The sequence below is a fragment of the Capsella rubella genome, unplaced genomic scaffold, assembly GCF_000375325.1.
Source record: "Capsella rubella cultivar Monte Gargano unplaced genomic scaffold, Caprub1_0 scaffold_2, whole genome shotgun sequence".
In the NCBI taxonomy this organism is placed as follows: domain Eukaryota; kingdom Viridiplantae; phylum Streptophyta; class Magnoliopsida; order Brassicales; family Brassicaceae; genus Capsella; species Capsella rubella.
The window spans coordinates 10,856,668-10,868,419 of NW_006238922.1; the positions used below are offsets into that span (position 1 = coordinate 10,856,668).

The window sequence follows — 11,752 nt, forward strand, 5'->3', positions numbered from 1 at the left end:
TGCTCGAATTATTTTATTTACTTCACTTGTGTTGTGTGTTTTTTGTTTTTATATAAATATAAATAAAGTAAAGGGATATGTAAACTTTATTTGACGAGCCTTGCCTCCTTGGGATATATCAATCACCATTTCAGGAAAGACTAAGGACAATACTGTCATTTAATATTTATTAACTTCCTCCTTTGCTTCCTTTTAACCCTTTTTAAGACGCGTTCGTCTCTGACTCGGAACTCAGTTTGACTTAATTAGCGTATCATTTTTTTTGTTAAGCTTTTTTTTTTTAGTATAAATAAAAAATACACTTGCAACTTTTTTTTTTTTTGGGTTAAAAGTCCTTCTTTGCAACTGAAAAAAAAAACTTTTGTAAAATTTCTGTGATGCAAGTCATATTTTTTCGGAGGTGTCAATAATTCACTTTTTTTTTCCTTTTGTATTTAGTGAAAGTGTTGAAAGTTATCTAATGTTGAACATTGAAGTGTCCTTATTGTTCATAAAAAGAAAATCTAAGAACAAGTTTAGTTTTGAATAGTTATCTTCGTGTTTCAAATATTTTGTTACTAATAATAGACGAATAAAAATATGATTTGACGAAAGGAAAGAAGACAAGTAACTCGGAATATTCCAATTAAAAAAACGTGTGGACGGCGACAAAGCTCTCTTTCCTTTTGGTCTCTCTTATCAGTCGCATAATATAAATAGCTGTGACCTGCCGCTTCTTTAGTAATCAGAACGCACCAAATAAATAAAGAAGAAAAGCTCTCAAACTCATTCTTTGAAAGCCTTTCTTTATATATTTCTTTTTCTACCAGCTCATTCAACTAAACACTCAGCTTTATAGATTAGTTAGTTCTACTAATTAATTTCATTTGTTTAAAATGGCCTTAGCTAATGAGTTAATGGGTTCTCGTCTCATTTTCGAGAGATCGTCACTTCCGTTTCAACCGCGTTTCTCCACCAAGAAGAGGACACAGAGGACGCACTTCTCCATCAACCCTTTTGATCCGAGACCGATGAGAGCTGCTAACTCAGGTAGCATCGTGGCCGCCATCAGCGAGGATTTGGTTAAAACGCTGCGTATTAACACCGTCGGTAGGAAACAGGAGAAGGATGAAAATAAGGAGGAGGAGAAGACGGTCAAGTTTAAGGTGAGAGCTGTTGCGACGGTGAGGAACAAGAACAAAGAGGACTTTAAAGAAACTTTGGTTAAGCATTTGGATGCTTTTACTGATAAAATCGGTAGAAACGTCGTCTTGGAGCTTATTAGCACCCAAGTTGACCCAAGTAAGTCATTTAAAAAAAAAAAATGAAAAACAATTTTCATTTTTGAGTATTTTTTAAATCTTGTAAGGTCAAAGTTTGATTTTTTTTTGTTTTCTTGGACTAATTTACCCAAAAAAATTGTCAAACTTTGTAACAGAAACGAATGAGCCAAAGAAGAGTAAAGCCGCGGTATTGAAAGACTGGTCAAAGAAATCGAATTCAAAGGCGGAGAAAGTCCATTACACAGCGGAGTTCACGGTTGACTCCGCCTTTGGTTGTCCGGGAGCCATCACGGTGAGCAACAAACACCAAAAAGAGTTCTTCCTTGAGAGCATCACCATCGAAGGTTTCGCATGTGGCCCTGTTCACTTCCCCTGCAACTCTTGGGTCCAATCCCTAAAAGACCATCCATCCAAACGAATTTTCTTCACTAATCAGGTAACTAATTCAATCTTAATTAAAACGCATTAAATGTGATCGTAGATATCATCATATCATGGTGGGTCCAAATGTCCAAATATTGTCTTTAATTAAACAAATGTGACGTCCAACTATATATTGTTTGGATAAAAAAATTAACTGTTGTTTGAATTTTCCGCAGCCGTACTTGCCGAACGAGACACCTTCGGGTCTACAAAAATTAAGGGAGAAGGAGTTGGAGAGTCTAAGAGGAAATGGGAAAGGAGAGAGGAAACTATCAGACAGAATCTATGATTATGATGTCTACAACGACATTGGGAACCCAGACATATCTTCTGAACTATCCCGTCCCACATTTGGCGGTCGTAAGTTTCCTTACCCTAGACGCTGTCGAACCGGCCGGCCTTCTACAGACACGGATCTGATGTCCGAGAGACGGGTGGAGAAACCGTTACCGATGTATGTGCCAAGGGATGAGCAGTTCGAAGAGTCTAAGCAGAACACCTTTGCTGCGTGTAGACTCAAGGCTGTTTTACACAACCTTATACCTTCTTTAAAAGCTAGCATCTTGGCTGAGGACTTCGCTAACTTCGGTGAGATCGATAGTCTATACAAAGAAGGCTTACTTCTCAAGTTAGGGTTTGAAGATGATATGTTCAAGAAGTTCCCTTTGCCTAAGATCGTCACTACCCTCCAAAAATCTAGCGAAGGATTGCTTAGATACGACACTCCTAAAATAGTTTCAAGTAAGCACATTTTTAATTACTTCTGACAACTTTTTAATTATACGTCATTAACTCGTTTATCTACATGATACTACGAGGTTCGTAAGTTTAACACATGTGCAATCACATGCCGTTGAAGAACCAATCATTACCAATTTTTCACCTTTATTTTATGGTTTGCTATATAACCAACAGTGAAGTGAAGCTTCCCCTCTTAGATTCCCTTTGTTCAAGAAATATGATTCACGTGCTTAATTCGTTTGTTTATTTGTTCTTCCCACTAAACGTTAAATTTCGCTATAGTGGTGGTAGTTACAGTTAGTTTGGGGATAATTAATTAAAAGCGTGTTTTTGTTTTATGCTTACTTGAATCATGTAGTTTAAAGAAATTATCTAATGACTCTTTTTTTTACTTTAATATAGAGGATAAATACGCGTGGCTTAGAGATGACGAGTTCGCACGCCAAGCCTTAGCTGGGATCAACCCGGTCAACATAGAACGAGTCACGACTTACCCACCGGTCAGCAACCTTGACCACGAAATCTATGGACCTGGTCTTCACTCCGCTCTCACCGAAGACCACATCATCGGTCACCTTGACGGCTTATCCGTACAACAAGTACGTATATTTATATGATCTCAATAACTCTCACAACATTTACAAATATTTAAATTACTGATTTTAATCTTTCTTTTTAACTGAACTTTAGGCGGTGGAGACGAACCGTTTGTTTATGGTGGACTACCATGACATATACTTACCATTTCTAGACCAAATCAACGCGCTTGATGGACGTAAGGCTTACGCGACTAGAACCATAATGTTCTTGACCCGTCTCGGTACACTCAAGCCTATAGCCATTGAGCTTAGCCTTCCTCCACAATCAGGCTCAACCCGAAAGTCCAAGCGCGTGGTCACACCTCCTGTAGACGCAACCTCCAACTGGATGTGGCAGCTAGCCAAGGCCCACGTTGGGTCCAACGACGCTGGTGTCCACCAGCTTGTGAACCATTGGTTACGTACACATGCGTGTCTGGAGCCGTTTATATTAGCTGCTCATAGACAGTTGAGCGCAATGCATCCGATATTCAAGTTATTAGACCCTCACATGAGGTACACTTTAGAAATCAATGCCGTCGCACGACAAACTTTGATCAGTGCGGACGGTGTGATTGAACAATGCTTCACAGCTGGTCAATACGGTCTAGAGATTAGCTCCGCTGCTTATAAGAACAAATGGCGGTTCGATATGGAAGGTCTCCCTGCTGATCTCATCCGAAGGTAATGTCTCATTACTCTTGAAAATGCACTAAACTAATTGTTAAGTACCTCAATTTATAACATACTGTTACACTAAATGTCTAAATCTAACGAAACTCATAATACTGTAGAGGGTATAGTAATAAACTAATAATGGATATAATATAGTAGTACTAGTAAAATAGATATTTTATTGTCTGGTTAAATTTGGTTTTTTCCTATTTTGTTTTCATATAAAAATTGTTGTATAGAATCTAACTTTTTTTTTTTTTTTAATTATTAATTTTCAGGGGAATGGCTGTTCCTGATCCAACAGAACCACATGGTTTGAAATTACTTGTCGAAGACTACCCATACGCCAACGATGGTCTCTTATTATGGTCAGCAATCCAAACTTGGGTCCGAACCTACGTGGAACGTTATTACCCAAACTCGAACTTAATCCAAAACGATTCAGAGCTCCAAGCCTGGTACTCAGAATCTATCAACGTAGGCCACGCCGACCACCGCGACGCCGAGTGGTGGCCGAAGCTTTCCACCGTCGAAGACCTCGTCTCCATCATCACCACCATCGTCTGGCTCGCATCCGCACAACACGCCGCACTCAACTTCGGACAATACCCTTACGGTGGTTACGTCCCGAACCGGCCACCGTTGATGCGGCGGTTGATTCCCGACGAGTCAGACCCCGAGTTCGCGAGTTTTATGGAAGATCCTCAAAAGTATTTTTTCTCGTCGATGCCGAGTTTGTTACAGACGACGAAGTTTATGGCGGTGGTTGATACATTGTCTACGCATTCGCCAGATGAGGAGTATATCGGAGAGAGACAACAGCCGTCGATATGGACCGGAGATGCTGAGATCGTAGATGCGTTTTATGGATTCTCGGCGGAGATAGGACGAATAGAGAAGGAGATAGATAAGAGAAATAGTGATCCTAGCCGTAGGAACCGGTGTGGAGCCGGAGTTTTGCCGTATGAGTTGATGGCTCCTAGTTCTGAACCTGGTGTTACGTGTAGAGGTGTCCCTAATAGTGTTTCGATATAGAAATACTAAATTTTTAAGTCTAGCTTATTAAGTAAATAAATAGATTTTCGAAGCGAATAATCTGTAGGGTTTATTTGTTAATTAATAGTTGTAAATATATTTTCAAGAATTTAAGAGAACTTTATTATATTGAAAAATTGTGTGTAGACGACATAAATATATAAAGTTTTATTCATAAAATTCAACTCTAATCACATATGTGACTAAAATTGTGGCTAAGTTAAAATTGCCACAAAAAAAAAACCATTGTTATGTTTTTTCTTACACGAAATTTTTTATATGATCTTAAGAGATATATATTGTACTCACTCAACAGTAATTTTATACTGTGTCCCGTAAACTAATACCACATGATTTTGCCATTTTGGTAATCAAAACTTCAAAATAAATGATAATATAACACAGACAGTAATTTGGATTTCCAAACCAAACCAAACCAAAAGTTGGTTCACCTAAGGTTTGACGTTATTGAGGTTTCATCGTTTAATGTTGTTGGACCAATTTTATCAATGGCGAGCATTATCAGAAAACCGTTAAACTTGACGGCGGCCGTCCGGTTTCGACTTCCTCCGTTGTTTCCGTTCTCCGGAAGCTCTGGTTCCGTTAACTCGGATGCGACTCGTTGCTCTGAGATGATACCGGTGCCAAGTTTAGTAGAGGGATGCGATTACAAGCACTGGCTTGTACTCATGAAGCCTCCCAATGGATACCCACCTCGTGATCACATCGTCCAAGGCTTTGTCAGAACCCTAGCCATGGCTCTTGGGAGGTAACTAATACAAAAAAGAAATATAGTTTTAGCGATAAATTGCAATCAAAAAGCATAAAAATCGAAGCTTTTTGGTATATATGATTTTGAGGTTACTTTGTTTGTGTTGTGTGTGTAGCGAAGAAGAAGCGAAGAAATCGATATATTCTGTATCCACAAAGTACTACTATGCATTTGGCTGCAGGGTTCATGAACCTTTGACTAACAAGATCAGATGTATTATTACAATTTTAATCTCGTCTTCTTTCTTTGGACACTTTTTGTTCATTTATTCCTAGTTTTGTGGCAAATGCTGTAACTTGTGCTTGTATTTGATTGCAGCTCTGCCTGATGTCAGATGGGTTCTACCAGATTCTTTCATAGTTGATGGTGACAATCGATATGGAGGTTTGCTTTGCTGCTTAAGTTTTGTTTCTTTTCGTTGGCTCTGTTGCTTGTATGAATCTACAGATTCTGTGCTCATTCTCATATATCTCAAGATTTTTATTAACCTATATATCTCAAGATTTTTAAGATTCTGTGCTCATTCTCATATTGTTGGGTTTCTTTTGTGAACAAAAGGATGTTTAGCCTTTAAATTTAGTACCTGCAGCACTATTTTTTTCCTTCCCTTGGACATGTTTCGTTTTCTGCAGGAGAGCCATTTGTCGATGGAGAGGTTGTTCCATACGATGAGAAGTATCATGCGGACTGGCTACGAGATCAAACTGACGAGGATGCTAAGAATCGAGTAGTAAAAATAAAGCCTAGGAGGAAAAGAAAGAAAAAGGCGATCTAGTTGAAGATATTTGGTATTTGGAAGTCTTCTTGCTTCAGTGTGGCACTCAAGACTGAAGATTTTCTGGAATGACTTCTAGTGTTTACTTAATATGAGCTGTTGTAAAGAATCCAAGGTGTAATGGTAGTGATAAAAGGTTATTCAATATATCAATCAATCCAAGATATTGAGTAGATTCCACTTCATTGTCTAGCTACTGAACTTAGAAGCTAACAGGAATGTGTCTTCTAGTGACTGTAGAGATTTTATTGCATATATAGAATCATATGTTTCAGTGAATCATAGAACTTGAAATTACGTGATGATGTAAGCCAGTGCCAGTAGTTGATCTGTAATTTTTTACTGAGATATCATGGAAATTGGATAATCTAGTTTCGTTTAGCTCTTTTGCAGAATCACCACAGTTCTCTGTATTGCTTCAGTTGTCATTACTGTTAGGTATTGAAGTCTCCATAGAAATAGACTGATCCACCAAATGGCTACTTCTTATTGTTCGTTTGCCAATCAGGACCATATAGAAATTAGAGAAGACGAAAGCAACCACAGAAGAGTTTTCCTACACGTCTTTTTGAGTGGGGTTTGGTAAGATGAGAAGTCTTTCTTCATGACCAAGGTATGTAACTTAATCTTGTCTTCATATTAAACTAATTTGTCTGAATTTGGAGCATGCTTGCGTATGTACCCAGATTCTAAAACATTGACTAGGAACAACAAGCTTACCACTGAAATTCTTAGTTGGTGAACTACAGTCAATTTAGGATTTGATGTTGAGTCTTTGTGGTAGAAAAAAAACCAAGTAATACTGTCCCTTTTGAACACGCATACAATTCAGACTTATACATCTGAGGTTACAAAATTGAAAAATGACTGCTAAATATCTATTTAGCTCACTTTTTAAGCTATGTTTCTATCACAACATTTGCAGAATTTCATGAAACCTTATGGTATTTTCATTTATCTAACACAACCTTTTTGGTATTTTCCCTGTATACTAACGTATCCTAATATCTATACCTGTATAAAAATTAAATAATTTTGTATTTTGTTCACCAATTTAGTTGGCCGGGGTATACAAACTGGTTCCTAGACTCTTGTACAGAGCAGTGTCTGAATATACTGCACGAGACCTCATTGCCTTGTGTTTACGTCTGTTCTTTCGACCTGCTTGACGTCGTGGACAGACTTTTATCTCCTTCTCTGTTTCCTCTTTTACGACTTTGACATCATCTTTACATTTGATGTCATGAACTTCGTTTGAACCTGCCACTGGAACTATGTACACAAACGGTCCGTTTTGGATGTCTTTGAGGTCTAAGATAGGCTGTAGGGTCTTGACAGCAGTGGTCATAGTGGGTCGTGACTTAGGATTGTGGCTCAGGCATTGGTAAGTTAAAACCGCTACCTTCCTGATGCCTTCAACTGAGTATTTCCCTTCGAGACTCGGGTCTATGATCCGTTCAAGCTTGTTGGGATCCTTTAACATGGGCCTTGCCCATTCCACTAGGTTCCTCCCTCTCTTTGCCCGGTACTTCTCAACTGCGTTTCTAGCAGTTAGCATCTCTAAAAGCACCACCCCGAAACTGAACACGTCGCTCATTGTTGTCAAATGACCTGAAATGCAGCATGAAACATGTAAGCTAAGAATGCAACGGCTATGTGGTTTATAACAAGTATTCTTATCCTTATGTTGTTTAACCTGCTGAGATGTATTCCGGAGCTGCATAGCCTTCTGTGCCCATTACACTTTTGGTAAAGCTTGAGTCTCCTTCCTCTGATCCATCTGTGGCTAAGCCGAAATCTGAAAGCTTAGAGCTGAAGTCCTGTAAGTTTCAGATATGAGATTCAAGTTATTTGACATGATAATAGATAGTTGGTAATGCAAAATAAGAAGAGAAGCATTTGAATTACCGAGCTCAAGAGGATGTTGGAAGGCTTAAAATCTCTGTATATGACAGGTTTCTCTTGTTTGTGAAGGAACTCAAGGCCTTTCGCAGCACCAAGTAGAATCTTCACTCTTGTTAACCAAGGCAAGGCTCCACCATACTCTGCATTGCACCAAATAGTACTGATATTGTTAGTAATCTGTATCTCTATATCAATTATTTTTCAAGTCTTTTTTTTTTTCGATCTTTTAAGCGACTCACTTTGAAATAAATGTTCTTCCAGATTGCCTCGTTCCATGTATTCGTAGACAAGAAGCCTGTGATCATCCTCACAGCAGTACCCGACCAATCTCACCAGATGGGGATGCTTCAACTGACCAAGGATTATAACTTCAGCCTGCAGAATCCCAAAGAAACGTTTTTTTTTCTTTAGTTTTGATGATCCCATTCTGGTATGAGATGTAACATATAATACTTGAAATGTGATTTATGAATATGCAGATGGAGAAAAATCATTACCAACCACTCTCTATGTCCTTGTCCACCTTCTCGTTTCAAGGCCTTAACAGCAACAGGCTGAGCTTTCAAACCAGTCTTGAGGGTATCATCAACGAAACCTTTGTAGACTTCCCCGAATCCTCCTTCACCGAGGTAATTATACTTTGAGAAGCCTTGTGTGATCGTTTTGAGCTCTTCGTAGGAGAAGATGTGAATGTTTATGAGGAAAGAGTTTGAGAAGTCGTTGAGTGAGATGGTTGAATTGCTGAAATCCGACATGTAGACTTTGCTTGGAACAGAGGTTTGTCTGGAGAGCAGAAGAAGTCTTTCCTTTGATGGGTTTGTTGCAGTCTTCTGGTTTGTGTTACTGATGCAGCTTATGGGAAGACATATATTCTTCCAAGAAAATCTCATTGGTTTCATCTGCAACTGAAGGGAGCTCTCTGTGTTTTGTCTATACTATGTTTAATGGCTTGTATTAGTTTCTTGTTGCTGAATGAATATATATAGAGATTATGAAGCTTCTTTGAAAATTGTTAGAAAGTGAAGAGAGAGAGGTGAGAGAGAGGTGAAGACTCTTTAAAAAGTAAGTCTCTTAGTCTTATAAAGCCATCCAAGAGGGATGGCATTTGTTGCCACTAAGTATAATATCAAATGTTAATAATATACAAATGAGTAAGATTTTTCTTAAACTAACTCTTTCGTTATTTCTGCAATTTCACACTTTATGTTTTTATTTGGACACAAAACTCTATTTATGAAGTTGCATAAGATATTTTCCAAACTACCAAAAACAAAGTTTCTGTTTCTAAAATCATTCCAATTTTTAGCTTACTTTTTTTTTCCTATTTAATTTCAACCTAATGTTTTGGTTAGTTATATGCTAATTTAGACTAAATTTCTGAGAATAAATTAGCTAAGAGGTAACGCTGGCAAAACAAAAATAGTTGAAGAGGTATCTTTGGATCTAAAAACTTTGACTATCTCAAGCCATCTCATACTCTAATTTTTTGCTAATTGGACTACCTATCATACACTTGTAAGTTGTTAATGAATTGGTTATATTAAATGTATCATATATTCATTTTCATCTAGAAGAAGATGTTGCTTCTACTAAATATATTATGTTAGTTCTGTCAACAATAAGATTAATCTAGTTGGATTAACAAAATAATAAGAGGTTGGATTAATTTGTCTGTCATTGTGAAAGTTTGGAATGTAATCCAATACCTTTGGCCATTACCATTGACTTAAAACAATTGTCTCCTTTGTTTTCTCCGTTAGGCTGAGTTGTTAAAGAGAAAATATACAATCACTATTGTCAAATCTATTTGATTAGTATATATATAACAATTGTGGTTAATATATTCAGAAAATGATGAAATTTATAGTAATCTTTTTAGATACTGTCATGTACCATTTTTTTGTTTAACGATTAAGATCGAATTTATGCAAGTTTGCTTTTTATATAGAACTAAGAGAATTCCACTAAATTTTGCATAACTAATTAATGATTCCACAAAATCTTACTCGTGTATCGTGTGTCACACTTAAAAATAATAATGTTGCATGCGCAAGAAAATTATGTTGATTTATATTTTATTATTCGTGGATGAAATTCAAAATACTACGTGGTTAGCCGTATGAGATGGTGCACCAATCTATATATTTATATTTTTTTTTCAAAAAAAAAAAGAGTAGTTATTAATAATATACGAAGAGGAGGGAGATTTGCTTTTTTTTCGTTAAGGTCAATTTGTTCATTATCATTTAATTTACTTTTCAACATTTTAAAGCTTTTTGAGGGCGACATGGCAACAACTTTATGCCAAATATTTTAACCCTCTATTGAATAATTCGTTTCTTAATAACATACTTTTCGCTAACCTAGTCTCTCTTTTTTCTTTAATCCTATAAACTATAGTATCATATGAACATAAAGAGTAGTTTCGTAGAGTTTTTTTTTTTTTTTTTTTTTTTTTTTTTTTTTTTTTTTTTTTTTTTTGAGGAATCTGATTTTAAGGAGACTTGAAAGATATAATATAAAAGTTACGTAGCCTAATCTCATTGTATATTATGTATGCTCTTTAACAAACAAAAAAAGTTGGCTCAAACAAAGTCGCCTGTGGTGGTTGAGTTGTTTGGGGTTTTATGGATACAACTCGTGAGATTTGGAGTTCGATTCTACTTCAAACAATATGTTGCACGTATGGTCATTTGGATATATTATGCAAAGATGATATATGAAAAAACAGGTTCACTCCGAATTTAGTGAGACGTGACATATACACTGGTGGATGTTGAAAGAAAGAAAAAGGTTAGATTAACTAGACAAAGATGTGAACTGATAAGAACAGTCCGTTGACACATTTAGCACGTGAAGCAAATATCTTCAAATTCACAAACTACCTTATTATTGTTCATCAATTGCTTCTTTTTTTTTTTTTTGTCGACAATTCATCAATTGCTTCTAGAGGGGGTATAAGCAAAACTATGTAAATTATACTTTATATATGTTTAGTTTATACAGTGATGCAGATATGGTATGTATTTGTGAGATTTCAAAATGGAATTGAAAGTACTGAACCCCGAAGTGAACTAACTTGGTTGAAGTTTAACTAATTTGACTTGGAATTTTCAAGTCAAGACTTCATCATTGCAGATATATATATGTATTTGGATTTGAATGAGAATAATATGAATGAGATCATCAAACGCATTCCATTCAATCAAACCGGCTAGCTAGTAATCATAGAAAGTTAAGAAGAAAAAACACGATAGAATGGATGAAAGTATTCAAATACATATATGTCTTCAAATTAAGTGTGAAACTTATATGAGAAGGAACTAACGGTGTAATATATATAGATTTTCCAATGTAAAAATGCTTTTGACTGATTGACAAATACATTTTGACTTTTTAAATTAGTTTTTCCTTTTCTTACCTTACCATACGAAGAAAAATGTGTGAATATAAAAAAGATTTAAGAAACGAAAAAGAGAGAAATGTAGTCATGATTTCAGGTGTTTCAACATATATACAAGAATTTTGGATCCCAAAATTTTGAGTAAATTTGAAAAAAAATAAAAAATAAATAAATAAACATAAA

At 36.3% G+C, this 11,752-nt stretch overlaps 3 protein-coding genes across 4 annotated transcripts; 2 read left to right on the forward strand and 1 right to left on the reverse strand.

Moving 5' to 3' along the window:
- The first annotated feature begins 750 nt into the window (after positions 1–750).
- On the forward strand, positions 751–4,851 carry LOC17896557 (lipoxygenase 4, chloroplastic). Its single transcript, XM_006300542.2, has 6 exons — positions 751–1,281; positions 1,418–1,698; positions 1,862–2,426; positions 2,829–3,025; positions 3,117–3,688; positions 3,958–4,851. Exons 1-6 carry the CDS (start codon positions 876–878, stop codon positions 4,712–4,714), a joined length of 2,778 nt encoding a protein of 925 aa, XP_006300604.1. The 5' UTR covers positions 751–875; the 3' UTR covers positions 4,715–4,851.
- Positions 4,852–5,205: 354 nt separating this feature from the next.
- On the forward strand, positions 5,206–6,540 carry LOC17896122 (multiple organellar RNA editing factor 7, mitochondrial). 2 transcript variants are annotated; one of them, XM_006302802.2, is made up of 4 exons: positions 5,206–5,483; positions 5,602–5,699; positions 5,805–5,870; positions 6,119–6,540. In XM_006302802.2, exons 1-4 carry the CDS (start codon positions 5,224–5,226, stop codon positions 6,259–6,261), a joined length of 567 nt encoding a protein of 188 aa, XP_006302864.1. In that variant the 5' UTR covers positions 5,206–5,223; the 3' UTR covers positions 6,262–6,540. The 2 variants fall into 2 exon arrangements, with proteins under 2 accessions (XP_006302864.1, XP_023643659.1); XM_023787891.1 differs by having other exon boundaries at positions 5,805–6,215.
- Positions 6,541–7,075: 535 nt separating this feature from the next.
- Positions 7,076–9,207, reverse strand: LOC17896494 (putative receptor-like protein kinase At1g72540). Its single transcript, XM_006301406.2, has 5 exons — positions 8,664–9,207; positions 8,406–8,541; positions 8,170–8,306; positions 7,958–8,081; positions 7,076–7,872 (listed from the first exon to the last, which is right to left on the reverse strand). Exons 1-5 carry the CDS (start codon positions 9,063–9,065, stop codon positions 7,316–7,318), a joined length of 1,356 nt encoding a protein of 451 aa, XP_006301468.2. The 5' UTR covers positions 9,066–9,207; the 3' UTR covers positions 7,076–7,315.
- Positions 9,208–11,752: the final 2,545 nt, after the last annotated feature.

Coding starts and splice junctions, on each gene's coding strand:
- LOC17896494 (XM_006301406.2), bottom strand. CDS start 9,065: ATGAAACCAATGAGATTTTCTTGGAAGAATATATGTCTTCCCATAAGC. Junction 8,542..8,663: donor AAGGACATAGAGAGTGGTTG/GTAATGATTTTT, acceptor GGGATTCTGCAG/GCTGAAGTTATAATCCTTGG. Junction 7,873..7,957: donor TCCGGAATACATCTCAGCAG/GTTAAACAACAT, acceptor GCTGCATTTCAG/GTCATTTGACAACAATGAGC.
- LOC17896557 (XM_006300542.2), top strand. CDS start 876: ATGGCCTTAGCTAATGAGTTAATGGGTTCTCGTCTCATTTTCGAGAGA. Junction 1,282..1,417: donor TAGCACCCAAGTTGACCCAA/GTAAGTCATTTA, acceptor ACTTTGTAACAG/AAACGAATGAGCCAAAGAAG. Junction 3,689..3,957: donor CCTGCTGATCTCATCCGAAG/GTAATGTCTCAT, acceptor ATTAATTTTCAG/GGGAATGGCTGTTCCTGATC.
- LOC17896122 (XM_023787891.1), top strand. CDS start 5,224: ATGGCGAGCATTATCAGAAAACCGTTAAACTTGACGGCGGCCGTCCGG. Junction 5,484..5,601: donor CTAGCCATGGCTCTTGGGAG/GTAACTAATACA, acceptor TTGTGTGTGTAG/CGAAGAAGAAGCGAAGAAAT. Junction 5,700..5,804: donor TTTGACTAACAAGATCAGAT/GTATTATTACAA, acceptor ATTTGATTGCAG/CTCTGCCTGATGTCAGATGG.